This window comes from Gallus gallus, chromosome 30 (assembly GCF_016699485.2).
Source record: "Gallus gallus isolate bGalGal1 chromosome 30, bGalGal1.mat.broiler.GRCg7b, whole genome shotgun sequence".
Taxonomy (NCBI): domain Eukaryota; kingdom Metazoa; phylum Chordata; class Aves; order Galliformes; family Phasianidae; genus Gallus; species Gallus gallus.
In genome coordinates, this window is record NC_052561.1 from 477,164 (window position 1) to 495,130 (window position 17,967).

Genomic DNA, 17,967 nt, shown 5'->3' on the forward strand with positions numbered 1-17,967 from the left:
ACTCTTTACTTCAACCCATTGCAGAGTGATCCCCGAAGTGATCCAAATTGTGTTCCATCCTCTCCAGGAGAAGAACAGATTCTTCTCAGTGTCTCTTTGGAGAAGAATGTTCCGGAATTCCACCTGGAGCAGCGGATTCCCCCTCTCTGAGTGTCCGTTCCGGAATTTCAGAGCACTGTGGGGTTTTTTTTTGGGGGGGGGGGGGCACTTTGTTCCTAAAATGGAGAGCGGTGCTGTTGTGATTCTGTTCTGCCATTCACAACTTCAGTGCCCATTCATAAATGCGAGACGTGTTCTGCTCAGCGGTGCCGTGCGCCATTCACAACTTCAGTGCCCATTCATAAATGTGTGATGAGTTCTTCTCCGCAGTACCAAATGCCATTCACAAATCCGGGGCCCATTCATAAATGTGGGATGAGTTCTTCTCAGCAGTACCAAATGCCATTCACAAATCCGGGGCCCATTCATAAATGTGGGATATGTTCTTCTCAGCGGTGGGGAGATCACGACTGCAGGCGGACGCTGTTGGCAATCAAATATTCACGGCCAATGAGCAGTAAATAGGTTTCCCTCCCCTTCCCCCTGTCAAATTTGTAAGCTTGAATGTGTGTCGGCCCAAACTCTGAAGTCGGTGAAGGGTTTTGGGAGCAGAGCGGTGAGCAGGAGGCAGATTTGTTTTGAATGGGGGGATATTTTGTGTTTGAGGCTTCACTGGGGACTTTGGGGAGCTGATCTGGCAGAGAAGACATCTTCCAGGAGGGGCTGTCCCTGAAGTGAGGGCAGAATGTGGGCAGGAAAACAACTGCACCCGGCCGACGTCTCCTGGATTGACCAAAACAATCCCAGAATGTGGATCCCATCGTTGTGTCCCGGAGAATTTGGGGATAAATGCTTTATCCTGGGGTTTTACAAATGAGATTTGGGGTTGTTGTTTGTTTTTTTGTTTTTTGTTTTCCCCTGGGTTCCCCAAATCTGAAGCTCTGTGGGAAAGGAGCGTTGTCAGTGTTGTGTTGTGATGTTGGGAGGGATGAAGGGAGGGATGGATGGAGGGGTGGAAGGAGGGGTGGAGGGAGGGGTGGAAGGAGAGTTTGGATGGAGGGATGGATGGAGGGATGGATGGAGGGATGGAAGGAGGGATTGAAGGAGGGTTTGGATGGAGGGATGGATGAATACTAACCTCGACTCTTTCATCCATTGCAATTTGCTGCTCTGCTTTTGAGGCAGATTGCCGGAGTGTCTTTGTGAGTACCCTGGAGGGATTTTGACCTCCAGAAAGAGATTCGGAAGAGATTCCGTTATTTCCATCCCACCATTTTCGGAGGCTTTTCAAACACTCCCACCAACCTTTTGAAGCTCCATAAAGCTCTGCAGCGTTTGCTCTGTCAGCTCAGTCCGCGCAGATGATGGGAATCATCGGATCACAGAATGGACTGAGGCGGAGGGAACCTGGAAAGGCCATCGGGTCCCACACACGGACCCTTCAACCCCATTTCTATGATCGCGTGGTTCTGAGGGCGATCTTCAAGGACCCTTCCAACCCAACCACTCCCTGGTTAACCTGCAAGGACCCTTCTACCCCTGGATCCCTTATCAGTCCTCTGATCCCTTATCAATCTCTTGATCTCTTGTCAATCCTTTGGCCCCCTTATCAATCCCTTTGACCCTTATCAATCCTTCGGCTTCCTTATCAATTCCTTGATCTCTTATCAATCCCTTGGCCCCCTAATCAATCCCTTGGACCCTTGTCAATCTCTTTGACCATTATCAGTCCTCTCATCCCTTATCAATCCCTTGGCCCCTTATCAATCCCTTTGACCATTATCAGTCCTCTCATCCCTTACCAATCCCTTGGCCCCCTGATCAATCCCTTGATCTCCTATCAATCCCTTTGCCCCTTATCAATCCCTTGGGGTCCGTTCCATCCCGACCCCTTCGATCTCCAAACACCATCGCCGCGTTGGCGATGGAGGAGATCCCTCACGCCGTCCCTCGCAGAACCCCCTGCGATTCCCCCCATCACCCCCCCACGCCATTATGACGTCATGCGAGGGCGTATCCCGAGGCGGTGGGCGTGACCAGAAAGTGGGCGTGGCCTACAGACGGGCGTGTCGAGGCGCGGTGGGCGTGGCCTGATGCCGGTGGGCGTGGCCGAAGGGTGGGCGTGGCCAGACGGCGGAGCGTCTCGGCGCTGTGGGCGTGGTCCGGCGGGGCGGTGGGCGTGGCCTGGGAGGTGGGCGTGGCCTCGGGGCCCTGTTGTCTGCGCTCCCCCATCGGCGGCCATGGAGGACCCTTCGCGGTTGATGGCACCGCACGGAGCCGGGGTTACCCTCCAGGGGGGTCTCCCTCCGGGGGGTCCCACTGCCCCCACCGCTACTCCGGGGGATCCGAGCGCTGTGCCCCCCCCGGGCCCTCCCCCCCACGATACGGGCGACGTTCTGCAGCAGATTATGGCCATCACCGATCAGAGCTTGGATGAGGCCCAGGCGAGGTAATGGGGGTCCCGCTCTGCCCTATAGCGGCGGCTGCGGGGCGGGGGGTGGGGGGCTGTGGGGATGGACCCCCCGCCCCCCCCCCCCCCCCATTCTGGGCCGTGGTACAGCGATGGGACCCCCTCGGTGGAGCCGCTGTGGGGATATGGGGCGGCTCGGTGCCGGTTCGGTGCTCCTGCAGCCCCATGTCGTGGCTCTGCTGTGTTCTGTCGGGACTATCGCGATAGGCTGATGGGGAGATGGGGGCTGTGGGGCTCCACCTCTGCTCTGGGCCACGGCACAGCGATGGGAGTTTGGTTTGGGGATATGGGGGGGTTCGATGCCTGTTCTGTGTTCCTACAGCCCAATGCTGTGACTCAGCTGTGTTCTGTCGGGACTATCGCGATAGGATGGGGGTTACTCAGCTGTGTTCTATCGGGACTATCACAATAGGATGGGGGTTACGCAGCTGTGTTCTGTCGGGACTATCGCGATAGGCTGATGGGGAGATGGGGGCTGTGGGGCTCCACCTCTGCTCTGGGCCACGGCACAGCGATGGGAGTTTGGTTTGGGGATATGGGGGGGTTCGATGCCTGTTCTGTGTTCCTACAGCCCAATGCTGTGACTCAGCTGTGTTCTGTCGGGACTATCGCGATAGGATGGGGGTTACTCAGCTGTGTTCTATCGGGACTATCACAATAGGATGGGGGTTACGCAGCTGTGTTCTGTCGGGACTATCGCGATAGGATGGGGGTTACTCAGCTGTGCTCTATCGGGACTATCGCGATAGGATGGGGGTTACTCAGCTGTGCTCTATGGGGACTATCGCGATAGGATGGGGGTTACTCAGCTGTGCTCTATTGGAACTATCACGATAGGATGGGGGTTACGCAGCTGTGTTCTATGGGGACTATCGCGATAGGATGGAGGTTACTCAGCTGTGCTCTATCGGGACTATCGCGATAGGATGGGGGTTACTCAGCTGTGCTCTATCGGGACTATCGCGATAGGATGGGGGTTACTCAGCTGTGTTCTATTGGGACTATCGCGATAGGATGGGGGTTACTCAGCTGTGCTCTATCGGGACTATCACAATAGGATGGGGGTTACTCAGCTGTGTTCTATCAGGACTATCGCGATAGGATGGGGGTTACTCAGCTGCGCTCTATCGGGACTATCGCGATAGGATGGGGGTTACTCAGCTGTGCTCTATCGGGACTATCGCGATAGAGTGGCCCCATGGTGTGGCTCGGGGTATCCCATGGTTCCAACTGGCATCGCTTCTGTCTGTCCATCTGCCCTTCCTTCCGTCCTTCCCTCCTTCCTGTGTGTCCTGTATCGTTTCCAGCTGTGTTCCATATTGGTCCCAGCTTTGTCCCATGTAGTTGTTAACTGTGTTCCAGGTTGGCTCCAGCCGTGTCCTATATGGCTTCAGGCTGTGCCCTACACAGTTTCCAGCCGTGTTCCAGGTTGTTTCTGGCTGTGTTCCATATTGGTTCTAGCTGTGTTCTGTATTGAATCCAGCCGTGTCCTATATGGTCTTGGTCTGTGTCCTACGTAGTTTCGAGCTGTGTTCCAGATTGGTTCCAGCTCTGTCCTGTGTTGATTCCAGCCGTGTTCCAGGTTGGTTTCATGCTGTATCCTTCACAGTTTCCAGCTGTGTTCCACGTTGGCTCTGGCTGTGTCCTACACGGTCTTGGTTTGCGTCCTATATTGATTCCAGCTGTGTCCCATATAGCTTCCAGCTGTGTTCCAGGTTGGTTCCAGCTGCGTTCCATGTTGGCCCTGACTGTGTCCTACGTGGTCTTGGTCTGTGTCCTGTATTGATTCCAGCTGTGTTCCAGGTTGCTTTCATGCCGTGTCCTTTATAGTTTCCAGCTGTGTTCCATATTGGTTCCAGCTGCGCCCTGAGCAGTTTCTGGCCGTGTTCTGAGCTGTGTTCTGGGTTATTCCTCCCCTTTTGGTTTTCCCTACAGCAAAACTGACTGTTTTTTTTCCCCCTTTTTGTACACAATTTCTGCTTTTTTTTTTTTGTTTTCCTGCAGGAAACACGCCCTGAACTGCCACAGGATGAAGCCTGCTCTGTTCAGTGTGCTCTGTGAGATCAAGGAGAAAACAGGTGAGTTACTGTCATTTCTACTCCTAATCTTCCCCCACAACGCCGCTTCTCCCCCCAAAAAATACCATCCCTCGTTCAGTTTTGCTCTCATTCACCACAGCCCTCATTTTCCCAATGGGTTCTATGACTTCTGCTGCTTTTCATGGTGCCTTTTTGGTGCTTATCTGGAGAAAGCAGTGTTTGAGTTCCAGGCCATGGAAGCACTTATCCTCCCTCTTGGTTTTTTTTTCCCATTTTTTTCCCATGTGTTTTTTCCCCCACCTTTTTCCTGTTTTTCTCTTTTCCCCATATTTCCTGATTTTTGGGTTTTTTTTTTTTTTTTTTTTTTTTTGCATTTTTCCATGTTTTCCTCCATTTTTTCCCCTCTTTATTTTTTTTTCCCTAATATATATATATATTTCTAATTTTTTAATTATTATTATTTAAACTACTCAGTAATGGACTGAGTGTCTGACAGAGCTGTGGTTGCCTCCATTCACTGTGGGGAGTGGGAGTTGGTGGTCTTCAAAAGATGCCTTCAAACCCAAACCGTTGTCTGATTCTATGACCTTAATCCATAGAACCACGGAATGGTTGGGTTGGAGGGGTCCTTACAGGGCAACTGTGGAGTGGTTGGGATGGACGGGTCCTTACAGGTCAACCATGGAGCGGTTGGGTTGAAAGGGTCCTTAAAGATCAACCAGGGAATGATCCTATACTGCGTAGGTGGGCAGAGTGAGGGTGGGTCAGTGGTTGGACTTACGGTCTTAGAGGTCTTTTCCAACCTTAATGGATCCACGAATAGATGCAGTGGTGATGGGCTGACATTTGGACCCGATGAACTTCGAGGTCTTTTCCAACCCTAAAGATCCCACGATTCCAAAATCCCACCCCAACACTCAATCCCAAGATCTGACCCCCCAATCCAGCTCCAAAATCCAACCCCAAAACAGGTTTGACAGTCAGAATCGATGATCCTGGAGCTCTTTTCCAACCTCAGTGATTCTGTGCTTCTATTGCCCCAAGGATATACTTCGAGTCGGTATAAAAGTCAGCTCTCCTTTCACCTGACAGTTCCAATGCTCGAGTCAGAGCCATCAGCTCAACATTCAGAGCCAACATATTGGCTGGCAAAGGTTGTTTCTTCCTTTGGGGTTATAGTGGTGCATCCAAAGCTTTCCATTCCCTTGAACTACTCCATTGGTGAGCAGCTCCCATTCATGATTTTCCAGGAGGGATCTGTTGGGTCTGGGTACACCAATCTGTTTGGATCAACATTGGTGATACCACCTGGAAAAACACCTTTGCATTCTCCATAGGTATTCTGTGCTTAGGATGGTACAGACGGTTCAATTCTGGCCCTAAAGAGCCCATCTACAAAGGTGAAGCCAACAAATGCACATCCGATGGGTGCATCCACTTTGCTTTTCTGCATTATTTGCTCCGTGAAGGAAAATCTGCAAAGGGGGGGGGGGGGAAACAAACAGCAAAACTCACAGCCAAGTGTGCACCACTTATTTCGGTACCACTAACCTCATTACAGAACCACAAACCTCTTAATTAACGACACGCAAAATATATGGCCGTGATTGCATTTGCATACTGAGCCTTCAACACCGTAGGCTGCGATGTGGTTTAATTAAGGATTAATTAGAAACAACGGGAATTTCACATCACTTGGGGTAATGGTTTTGCATATTTGACAGATATCAGTAGGGGATGTGCAGGAAAATGGGGAATTTGTGTTTTCTTGTGTGTAAAGAGAAGCAATGAGTTCCATGAGTTTCGTTAGTTGTGTTGAACTTATTGGGATGAACTACGGGGTTGAAAGTGCAACTCATTAATGCTAATTAACTCCTCTCTAGTTTCTTGCTCGCCCCAACCAACCAGATTCTTCCCTTGAGGTTGTGGGAGTGCTTTATTCAGCAGTCAACTTGAGATGAGCTGATGCGTAATTGATGATAACGAATGTCTAATTACCATCATTAGATGGGTGACATAAAATTAAGCTGCAGCTGGGAGCTCGACTCCAACACGAGGTGTGCTGATGTGCATCACAATGTGTGTAAGGAGATGAGAATGTGGCACCCAAACACCTCTTCCACCACACTGACGCTTCCCAGCCCAAATAGTTTCACGTGAGCTTTGTCTGACAGAGTGAGGAGTGTTCTTCTGGGGGATTTTTGGGGTCCCTTCCAACCCAACAGTGCTGTGGTTCTGTGATCTTTAAGGACCTTTCTAACCCAACCCAACCCCGTTCCACGGTTCTGTAATCTTTAAGGACCTTTCCAATCCGATCCATTCTATGATTCTGTGATCTTCAAGGACTCTTCCAACCCAACCCATTGTATGGTTCTGTGATCTTTGAGGACCCTTCCAACCCAACCCCATTCCACGGTTCTGTAATCTTTAAGGACCTTTCCAACCTAACCCATTCTATGATTCTGTGGTCTTCAAGGTTCCTTTCAACCCAACCCCATTCTATGGTTCTTTGATCTTCAAGGACCCACCCAACCCAACCCATTCTGTCCTCCCACAGTTCTGTGTTGTCGGATGGCATTGGAATATCCCTGTGGTCACTTGGCAAAATGTGGCACTGTCAGCACTTCGGGGTGTGGGCTGTTGGTGGTGATGGTGCTGTCTGTTGGTGTGGCCTTTTGCTGGAGCACTGTGGTCTGTTGTTGGGTACGGTGCGGTCTATCATTGGAGATGGCCTCTGGCTGGCAGTGGTGTAGTTGCACCCTTGGCCCCAAGTGTGTCTTTATGATCCCATTCCCCATTTCTCCCTCGGATCCATGCTTTCTCTATACATACTCTACCACACCTTTGTTAAATGCTCCTTCTTTCCTCGACCTGGAGATAGAAGTCTACTAAAAAAGGTCTTTAAATGCTCTACCACTGAAGCCGACGCTCTTCCCCGTCCCAGAAATAACCTTTTGATTCCCTCTTTATATCTACCCAGTGTTAAGTATTCGTGGTATTCAGGAAGAAGACCCCCCCGATGCCCAACTAATGAGGCTAGATAACATGTTGCTGGCGGAGGGCGTCTCCGGCCCCGAGAAAAGAGGAAGAGGAGCACCGATGGCTGTAGCAGCAACACCAGGTGGCTGTCCAAATGACAATAGCATTGAGCACTCTGACTACAGGGCCAAGCTGTCACAGATCCGACAGATATACCACTCTGAGCTAGAGAAATATGAACAGGTGATCTTTCTGCATGGAAGAGTTTTTATCATCTCAATTGAAAATAACCCTTTTTTTTTTCTTTCCCCTTCGGTGTTGGTTTTAAGGAGGTATAATGAGTGCAGCTCAACGCGAGGTTATCACGTTTATGTGAGAGCTTATCTCAGTGTCGCAGGGATGAGATGAAATAGAGGGACTGGACATCGAGCTAAAGATTAATTAATGCCTCGTTTATCTTTGTTACAGTATTTTTAAGAGTAAATACGAATAAAGCCAAAACGTGAAAAGCCCTCTGCTGTTTTTTTTGGGGGGGGGGATATGTGTTCTTGTTGGGGGGGGTTAATTTGGGGCTGTTTTGTCGTTTCTCGATACAAATATCTCCACTTTCAGGCCTGCAGCGAGTTCACCACCCACGTCATGAACCTGCTCAGGGAACAGAGCCGGACGAGGCCCATTTCTCCCAAAGAAATCGAGCGGATGGTGAACATCATCCACGGCAAATTCAGCACCATTCAGATGCAGCTGAAGCAGAGCACGTGCGAGGCGGTGATGATCCTCCGCTCACGCTTCCTCGATGCAAGGTATGATGAAGAGTGGCAACGGGTGCTCCCATCCGGGCTTCATTTGTTGCTCAGTGCCAGTAATCGCATAGGAAACCTCACTCCCATTGCTGCTAGTTTCCATATTGACAACCCATTGGATGTTGCATGCGCTGAGGCCTCTCACCTTGAGATAAAACATACCAAAACTGCGTGGAGTTAAATATATTCTTCCTCCAACCAGATATACGTTAGAGTAGGCCCACGGTTCATGTCCACGTGGTGCAAATGGGAATAATGGTGTTTTTTTCACAGGCGTAAACGGCGTAACTTCAGCAAGCAGGCAACAGAAGTGCTGAATGAGTATTTCTATTCGCACCTGAGCAACCCTTACCCCAGCGAAGAGGCCAAAGAGGAGCTCGCAAAGAAGGGTGGCATCACCGTTTCGCAGGTATGAAGTGGTTGGTCTGGAGTTGTTGTTTCTTTCCTTGAGTCGTAGAGTCGTTAAGGGTGGAGAAGACCATTGAGGTGGACAGAGTGACTGTTAAGGGTCCCCATCCAACTCCAATGCTTCAGTGGTCCCATGAAAACTAGCCTTGATTCGACTAAGAAATGCCATTTGAGCAAAATGGTCGCCCAGTCGTGACCAAATGGAGCTTTAGGGGCACAAAAACAAGTGGGCTAAGGGGAAGCCGAGGCGATGTTCCGTGAGTTCCATGGATTCCACGTTCCATGGGGCTGATGGATGGAAATCTCTTCTCAGTCAGATGAAGGTGCAAAGAAATGCAAGGGAAAATGGGAATAACCTTCAGACAACATCACGGACAGCTGGGAAGGGAACAGCAATGGCTTTGTAGCAGAATGAACACGAGAGTCGACCTCAGGCCATATAAACACATCTGAGTTCTGTTGGGTTGTCCCCTCCGGGCAGCGATGGGTTTCAGTTGGCGGTACTAAAAGAAAACAAAGAACATTTATGTTGTTCCAGAGGGGTTTTTCTGCTCGAACCCTACTATAAAACATTATTTTTGCTGCTAAGCTGTTCACGTAACAGAGAATGGAATGGTTTGAATGGTAACAGGGCTCTGAATCTCCAGGTTTCCAACTGGTTCGGTAACAAAAGAATTCGGTACAAGAAGAACATGGGGAAGTTCCAAGAAGAAGCCAACATTTATGCTGCGAAAACAGCGGTGGATGCAACCAACGTTGTGGCTCAGGGCAACCGGGCAAACTCCCCATCAACACCAAATTCGGGTAAGGAGGAGCACTTTGGAAGCCTCCAATTCCCTCTTGTGACAGTGAGCGCCGTGAACTACCGACGGTTGGAAATGTGGGAAATATTGGAAACGTTGGAAATAAAAGATAGATACATCCATTTTTGCACTGAATTTTCTTTTCCTTTCTTTGTTTTCCTGTGATTCAGCTTCCTCTGGCTCTTTTAAGATGACCAATTCTGGAGATTCCTTCATAAATCTGCAGTCGTTGACCTCCTACCAGAGCTCCCCGGTGGGAGGCAACGTGCAGTCACAGGTGAGCACGTTATTTCACTATTATTATTATTATTATTATTAAAGCAGTTTCTCTTCATATCAGATAAGGATGACTTTCTTCTCTTTGGAGTCAGATTGGTGAATCAAACCCATTGAAATCTGTGGGTTTTTGTTGTTGTTGTTGTTGTTGAAATCAAACTCTTAAGACTGAGCGAGACCTGAATTGATCTCCTGGTATCCTTCCATCCTTCAGATTCACATCAACAAATCGGTGTTGGCTTGTTTGAGAGTTGGTCTTGCCCTGCATAAATAGAACTTGATGGGGGCACTGCGGCGTTAATGGCGTTGATTTATAGTTATTTTAAATAAAGCAGGTGTATCCCGCTCGTAATACCTGATTTTTTTCTGATTAGTCATTATTTTTTTCTCTCCCCTTATTGGCATCATCCCGTGGGATCTTGTTGCAGATGGATTCCTTGCACCATGTCATACACCAGGCAGGAAGATATGACACCATTGTGGGGAATCCTTTGTACACGACGCAGCGCATCGACGTAAGATGCCCCAAGGCTTTAATTTATCCCTTCTCTGATACGAGTTTTGTTCTTAGCAGGGAGCTGTCAGTAAGTCCTAACGTAGTTCCTACCCACTGGGATCTCTGCTGTGGGGATAGGAAAAAGGTGGAAGAGAGATACTTAAGGCTTAAACCTTGGGCTTTGGTTCCCGTAAAACTTGTATCTGAGGACATAGTCCAGAATAGTTGTTCAAAGGGTCCTTACAGGTCTATTATGGGTTGCTCAGATGCAGTGGGTCCTTAGAGGTCACCTGTGGAGCGATTGGGTTCAAAGGGTCCTTACAGGTCAATTATGGATTGGTCAGATTCGGTGGGTCCTTACAGGTCAACTGTGGAGCGATTGGGTTCAAAGGGTCCTTACAGGTCAAGTGTGGAGCACTAGGGTTCAAAAGGTCCTTACAGGTCATCAAGGGAGCAGTTGGGTTCAAAGGGTCCTTACAGGTCAACTGTGGAGCACTTGGGTTCAGAAGGTCCTTACAGGTCAATTATGGATTGGTCAGATGCAGTGGGTCCGTAGAGGTCAACTGTGGAGCACTAGGGTTCATAAGGTCCTTACAGGTCATCTAGGGAGCAGTTGGGTTCAAAAGGTCCTTACAGGTCAACTGTGGAGTGGTTGGGTTCAAAAGGTCCTTACAGGTCAACTGTGGAGTGGTTGGGTTCAAAAGGTCCTTGCAGGTCAACTGTGGACTGGTTGGGTTCAAAGGGTCCTTACAGTTCAACTGTGGAGTGGTTGGGTTCAAAAGGTCCTTGCAGGTCAACTGTGGACTGGTCAGGTTCAAAGGGTCCTTGCAGGTCAACTGTGGAACAATTGAGGTGGAATGGTCCTTACAGGTCAGCTGTGGATCGGTCGGGTTCAACAGGTCCTTACAGGTCAAGTGTGAAGCGTTTGGGGCGGAAAGGTCCTTACAGGTCAACCGTGTTCTGTGACTCCATTTCATCTGCTTCCCCCACAGGCGAATGGCAGCTGGCAGGACGCGACCACCCCTTCATCCATCACCTCACCCGCCGGAGACCCTGGGAGCGTTAATTCCGACGCGTCCAATTAAGCCCTTAGGACCCGACCGATGAGAGGAAAGAGGTCATTAGTGTAATTTGTCAGTGTTGCTCTTTTCGCCGATACTTATTAACGTGACACACAGCTAATTACCTCAGCCAAACCCTGGAACCAATAGAAGATTGTGACGACGACGACGACACCTCTCTACCTCTCAGCTGAGTTCTTTTTACTTATTATGGGATGTGAAATCGTTCTCGAAGAACTTGCTTCATTCTTCCTAACCAAATTTTGGGTTGGTTTTATTTTTATTTTTTCTTTTTTTCGGGGGTTGTTTTTATTTTATTTTTTTCTTTTTAATATGGATTTTATGGTAAGAAACTCAGTGTCTCTTCTAGAAGAAAAAAAAAAAAAAAGAAAAAGGACTTATTTTAATTTCCATGAAGTTTTTTATGACGAGATTTCCGTTTGAGCTGATAGATGCTAACAGTGAACCCCCCCGTATTGTAACTGTAGGCGTTTAAACCCTCGCTGTTGTCATTTTGTAGAGGAAAATCAGCTTTTCTTACCCACGCTGAGCTCATTGAGCAGAATGAGGCTTAAACCCCCCCCCCTCTGTTTTTTGTGCATCCCCACCGCTGTTAACACATAAAGCCCTCCTCTTTCAGGCGAGGTTTTATCAAAGATAATAAACTTCCAAAGCCTTTTTTTTTTTTTTCCCGGTTATTATTAATACTTTTGTTCTCTCCCCCCTGGAGAGGCCAACCCACTGCGCATGCGCGAAGATCGATTGGGCTGGGGGTCGATGTGCGCATGCGCGCAACTCTGTGCTGTCCTGCGCATGCGCAGGCGCTCTGTTTTGTGCGCATGCGTGCAGCCCCGGCTCTGCGTCCTGCGCATGCGCACTCCTCACAGGGCGCCGCCATTTCCCGGCGTGCACTGCGCTTAACGGTCGGTGGCGCGCGTAGCCGCCATGGAGGGGCGTCCGGAGGGTTCCTTTCGGCTCCGGTAAGCGACGTTGTGGGCCGGGGATGGGGGTGGATGCGGGTACCGGTTCCTGTAACCCGACCGAAGGCTTCTTGCAGGTCCGAGGAGAGGCGGCAGAGAGCGGCAGGGCTGGAGGTGTGCGGTTGGGGGGCGGCTCCGGGTGTGTGTGAGGGGGGCTCGGCGGTCTGAGGGGGCCTTGGGGCCTGTGTGAGGAGGCTGAGAGAGGCTGGGAGGGTCTGAGGGGCCCTCGGGGCCTCTTTAAGGATACTGGGGAGGGTCTGAGGGGCCCTCGGGGCCTCTTTAAGGATACTGGGGAGGGTCTGAGGGGCCCTCGGGGCCTCTTTAAGGGTACTGGGGAGGGTCTGAGGGGCCCTCGGGGCCTCTTTAAGGGTACTGGGGAGGTCTGAGGAGCCCCCGGGGCTTCTGTAAGAGGACTGGGGGGGGCCTAAGGGGCCCGTGTGAGGAGTCAGGGGGGGCTGAGGAGGTCTGAGCAGGCCTCGGGGCCTGTCTGAGGGTGCTTTGGGGCCTGTGTGCGCGGGCTGAGGGGGGCTGGGGGTGGCTGGGGGAGTTCGAGGGGGCTGTAGGGATGGGGGGGACTGAGGGGGCTCAGAGCCCGAGGGAGCGGTGGGGGCCATCAGACTTCAAGCCCTGTAACGTCTGCAGAAATGTTCTTCCCACAGACTTCTCTCACCGGATCCTTCCTTAGAGCAGATGGGGGTGCTCCAGGTAGGGGTGAATGAGAGAACTCCTGTGTTGTGAAGGTGGCACGCGCTGCCCAGAGCTGGGGCTGTCTCCTTCCTTGGGGATATTCAGACCCACCTGAACGCTTTAGTGCTCAATCTGCTGTAGGGAACTGCTTTTGGCAGGGATGGGGGTGAGGGGTGTTGGTTTTGATGATCTCCAGAGGTCCCTTCCACCCCCAATGATTCTGTGATCCCCATGGGTCCCTTTTAACTCAAGATATTCTATGGTTCTTTAATACTTACATGTTGATTATGCCCACTTTTTCACAGAACCTGACCCTGGAGAGAAGAAAGATGTGGGGAAACCTCCAAAGCCAACTGACCTTGCTGCTGTTAGCCAGGAGAATGCTACTCCTGAAGCAGCTGCAGGAAAAACATCTCACGGGAGCCTGAGCTCTGTGAAAAGCCCAAACACCACCAGTTGTCAAACCAAACGCCGCTCCTGGCGTCGGTCAAGCCTAAAGGGGTCGAAGCGCCGGAAATCTCTGCCTCCTTTTCACGAGGATGTTACTGGTAAGTGCTGTTCTGCCCTTTATGAAAGCCTCTTGAGTACCATAGGATGGGTTGGAAGGGTCCTTAAAGGTCGTAGAACCATAGAATGAGTTGGGTTGGAAGGGTCCTTAAAGGTTATGGAGCCATGGAATGGGTTGGAAGGGTCCTTAAAGGTTATGGAGCCATGGAATGGGTTGGGTTGGAAAGGTCCTTAAAGGTCACAGAACCTTGGGCACGTCCAGGGATAGGGCACCCATAGCAGTGCTGGCTCCTCACCACCATCTGGGTGAAGGATTTCCCCCTCACATCTGCCCTAAATCTCCCTTCTCACCTTAAAGCCATTCTCCCATGAGATTGTTGGGTTAATGGGCTCCATAAGAACCACATTTGCTTCCTCTTTATTTCTACAGCTGAACCTTCAGTAGAATTTTCCCTCTTACAAAACCTCCCTTCCTCTTTTCCCTCTCATGTCAAAGAAAACCCATTTTTAGTGTCTTTTGAGAACATTTCTGTGCTCGTGGATTGGTGTCAACTCATACCTCAACAATTTTGTCCTCCTTTTTCAGCATTGAGCCAAGCTATTAGCCTGGACCTGCCAGAAACAGATCGCCTTTCTATGCTGCTGTTATCCAGCTTCCAGGTCAGCTCCCCTGTTGTCCAAGCACGTTATTTTTCTGACCTTCCATTTATGTTCTGCTTTGTAGAATTGAGCTGTGAGATCAGGAAAGAGGAGGAGGAAGAATTAATTTCTCCTTCAGTAACAAATCTCCCTACAAACACACAGTTAACTTCCAGTCAGGCTTTAAGGGGGTCCCACAGCGCGCAGAGCTTTGGGGTGATGAGATCTTCTCTGTGTTCTCGTAGTTCTCTGCACAGAAGCTCGAACACGTCTTGGAGCAGACAGAGGGCTTCAGTCCCGAGGCCTTCAAAGCCAGTGGTGAGTTGTGTTTTATGTCCTATAAAAGAGGTTAAAAGCACAGCTTTCCATTGGTGTGCTGTTAAGGTGAGATCAGCTGGCTTGGAATAGAAGAATCCGCTGCTGCTGATGTGAATCTGAGCGACGAGTGGTGTTGATAACATTTCTGTGAGGGATGTTAATGAACACATTAAGCTACAATCACAGAGATCAGCACAAATGACAGCCGAACACCTTCAGACAAGGAACCAAGCTGGCCTTCTGCTCTGCTCTTCAGAATCAGCGGGCAGATGGTTCCAGAGCTGCTCACGTGGCTCTGTTTTCCACCTCCAGTGAACTCAGCTTCAGAAGACCTGAAGCGATACATAGAGAAACTGAAGCTGGATGGAACCCTGCGGAGCTGCATCGAGAAAGCTGAAGGGTAAGAACTTCCAGGCCACAATTGGTTATTTTTCAGGTTTTCCTGCTTAGATATCCCATTTCCAAACAGTAAATGAGGCATCCTGGGGCTGAGGACGTTACTGGAATATCACAGCGGGTATTTAAAGGGAATGTTTATTTCTTCTTGAGGTGATCTAAGAGATAGAAGTCTCTGTGTGGTTTTAATCGTTAGCAGAGCCCTCTGTGGTGTGTGTGTGATACACAAACACTCTCATCTCTCTGTATCTCTGCTTCAGGGATTCGTCGGACTCTGTTTCAGATGAGTCAGTGTGCAAAGCAAAGGAGTGCATTGCCAGGTGAGGGCTGAGTGTGTGCTGGAGACCAACACTGATTTTTTCCTGCCTTTCTAGAAGGCTTTTTTTTTTTTTTTTTTGGTGTGTTATTTTTCTGCAGCTCACTTTCCATGAGCCTACGTTGCAATTTAACCCCACGGAGGGGTTTCCTGCTGCATGCAGACCCACTCTGTCCTTCATAGAACCATACAGTGGTTGGGTTGGGAGGGACCTCAAGGATGATGAAGCTCCAACCCCCCAGCTGCGTGCAGGGCCACCAATCTCTATATCTGATACTGCCCCAGGCTGCCCATGCAACCTGACCATGAATACCTCCAGGGGTGGATGGGGCACCCACAGTCTCTCTGTGCAGCTGTTCCAGCACCTCCCCACTCTCATGCTAAAGAACTTCCCCCTGATATCCAACCTAAATCTTCCCTCCCTCAACTTAAAAACCATTTTCCCCTTGTCCTGTCATTATCTACTCTTGTAGAGTTGACTCCCCTTCTGTTTATAGGCTCCTTTCAGGTCCTGGAAGGCTGCAATGAGGTCACTCCGCAGCTTTCTCTTCTCCATGCTGAATAAGCCCAGCTCCCTCAGCCTGTCTTTACAGGGCAGGTGCTGCAGCCCTCTGCCCATCTCTGTGCATTTTCCTGTGTTGAACCTCATTAGATTCACCCAGGCCCACCTTTTGAGCCCTCTGGATGGCATCCCTTCCTTCCATGGTGTCAGCAATGCCTTCTGCCCCATAGGTTTTCAGCTGAATGCCAGGCGTGGGATGAGCTCCTGCAGCGCTACCAGAAGGACGCAGAGGAAACATCCAGGTGTGCATTGGGGACAAAACCTTTGGATGGGGGGGAAAAAAGAAAAGCAGAAATCTCCTTTGTGCAACGGATGAATGCTTTGTCTTCCAGGCAGCTGGAGGAGTGCAGGAGCAAAGAGGGCCGGGCAGAGCCGCCCAATTACCTGCAGACATCTCAGGCTGAGGTGCTCAGCACCAAACCCAACTACCAGAGGATCCTGGATGAGCAGGGGGAGGTGCTGAGCTGCATGGAGCTGGTGGTGAGACCCCTATCAACGCGGGGGGTTGGGCAGCGGTTCGTTTGGAGCCAGAAAAGTTTGCCCTTTAATTAACGATGGTAATTTGGGTGGGTTTTACTGGGTGATGTCAGACTTGTTAAAGCAGAGGGATCAGCTCCAGGCACATTGGCAGCTTCTCCCTACTACAGACTGTTTCATCCTCTTAATGAACACCACGCACTTAAGCATCTCGCTGCTTTCTCGCTTGGCAATTAACGGTATGATTAATTAACAGAGTGCTTTTTTTTTTTTTTAATTATTATTATTTTACAGCTCGATGAACTGCAGCAGGCGGCGAAGCTGCTGCGGGCTTTCAGTGAGGACAGCAGGCAGCATCTGCGGGGGCTGTCTGAGCTGCTGGGTGAGCTGGGGGCCACTGTCCCAGTGGGGGGGGGGGAGGTGACAACATTATGTCCCTTTGTGGGTGACACTGTGTCCCAAGAGGGGGGTGACACTGTGTCCCAAGAGGGGGGTGACACTGTGTCCCAATGGGGGGGGTGCCACTGTATCCCTGTGTGGGGTGACATTGTATCCCAATGGGATGACACAATGTCCCAGTAGGGGGAGTGACAACATTGTGTCCTTGCATGGGTGACACAGTGTCCCAGTAGGGGGGGGTGACAACATGATGTCCCTTTGTGGGTGACAGTGTGTCCCAAGGGGGGGGGTGACACTGTGTCCCTGCGTGGGTTGACGTTGGGACATAGCGTCACCCCATTGGGACACAGTGGGGGGAGGGGGGGGGGGGGTGACAACATTGTGTCCCTGCATGGCTGATGCTGTGTCCTAGTGGAGGGGGGGGGGGTGACAACATTATGTCTCTTTGTGGGTGTCACTGTGTCCCAATGGGGGGGGTGCCACTGTGTCCCTGTGTGGGGTGACATTGTGTCCCAATGGGATGACACAATGTCCCAGTAGGGGGAGTGACAACATTGTGTCCTTGCATGGGTGACACAATGTCCCAGTAGGGGGGGGGGGTGACAACATGATGTCCCTTTGTGGGTGACAGTGTGTCCCAAGGGGGGGGTGACACTGTGTCCCTGCATGGGTTGACGTTGGGACATAGCGTCACCCCATTGGGACACAGTGGGGTGGTAGGTGACAACATTGTGTCCCTGCATGGGTGACACTGTGTCCCTGGGGGGGGGGGGGGGGGGGGTTACAACATTATGTCCCTTTGTGGGTGATGCTGTGTCCCTGTGGGGTGACACTGTGTCCCGAGGGGGGGGTGGGGTGTTGATATTGTGTCCCTTTGTGGGTGACACTGCCCTGGGGAGGGTGGTGCTGTCTCCCCAGCGGGGGTGACACTGTGTCCCCATGGGGGGGGGGGTGATGCTGTGTCCTCATAGGGAGTGACATTGTGTCCCCAGTGGGGGGGAGGTGACGCTGTCCCAGTGGAGGTGACAGCTCTTTCTGCCCCTCTCCTGCAGCCGCACGGACCTTCCGCCAGCTGGAGCACTCCCCGGTGCGGAAGCTGATCGCAGCCCCGGGCCGGAAGGCACCGCCGGAGGGCTGAGCTGCTCCCAGCAGAGCTCCCAATAAACGGCCCCGTGTGGGCGAACTGCGCATGCGCGCCGCCTCCGCCTGCTTCCCGCTTCCGCGTTTGAAAGCGTTGGGGGCGGTCAACCCGACGCTTCTCATTGGTCGCCCCGCGCGTCGCTCAAAGCGCCGCCTCCAATCCTGTCGTTCC

The 17,967-nt window shown here is 51.0% G+C and overlaps 2 protein-coding genes and 1 long non-coding RNA gene across 6 annotated transcripts; 2 read left to right on the forward strand and 1 right to left on the reverse strand.

The window, feature by feature from the left end:
• Positions 1-195: 195 nt before the first annotated feature.
• On the reverse strand, positions 196-1,991 carry LOC101750379. Of its 2 annotated transcripts, none has more exons than XR_005842204.2 (3): positions 1,345-1,991; positions 1,178-1,266; positions 196-522 (listed from the first exon to the last, which is right to left on the reverse strand). It is a non-coding gene; the product is annotated as an uncharacterized LOC101750379 (long non-coding RNA). The 2 variants fall into 2 exon arrangements; XR_214327.5 differs by having other exon boundaries at positions 196-980.
• A 220-nt stretch (positions 1,992-2,211) lies between these two features.
• PBX4 (PBX homeobox 4) lies at positions 2,212-12,053 on the forward strand. The gene is made up of 9 exons (XM_423764.8): positions 2,212-2,488; positions 4,514-4,587; positions 7,529-7,770; positions 8,140-8,330; positions 8,604-8,739; positions 9,386-9,542; positions 9,712-9,818; positions 10,246-10,332; positions 11,306-12,053. Exons 1-9 carry the CDS (start codon positions 2,280-2,282, stop codon positions 11,396-11,398), a joined length of 1,296 nt encoding a protein of 431 aa, XP_423764.2. The 5' UTR covers positions 2,212-2,279; the 3' UTR covers positions 11,399-12,053.
• A 27-nt stretch (positions 12,054-12,080) lies between these two features.
• On the forward strand, positions 12,081-17,843 carry DSN1 (DSN1 homolog, MIS12 kinetochore complex component). Of its 3 annotated transcripts, none has more exons than XR_001461846.4 (12): positions 12,081-12,354; positions 13,014-13,059; positions 13,347-13,589; positions 14,135-14,208; positions 14,433-14,505; positions 14,818-14,905; positions 15,162-15,221; positions 15,950-16,021; positions 16,112-16,184; positions 16,244-16,259; positions 16,551-16,638; positions 17,708-17,843. XR_001461846.4 is itself a non-coding variant. In NM_001044660.2 (12 exons), exons 1-12 carry the CDS (start codon positions 12,320-12,322, stop codon positions 17,791-17,793), a joined length of 1,050 nt encoding a protein of 349 aa, NP_001038125.2. In that variant the 5' UTR covers positions 12,268-12,319; the 3' UTR covers positions 17,794-17,843. The 3 variants fall into 3 exon arrangements, 2 of the variants coding, with proteins under 2 accessions (XP_025001471.2, NP_001038125.2); NM_001044660.2 differs by adding an exon at positions 12,432-12,468 and having other exon boundaries at positions 12,268-12,354; positions 16,112-16,259; XM_025145703.3 differs by having other exon boundaries at positions 16,112-16,259.
• The last annotated feature ends 124 nt before the right edge of the window (positions 17,844-17,967 follow it).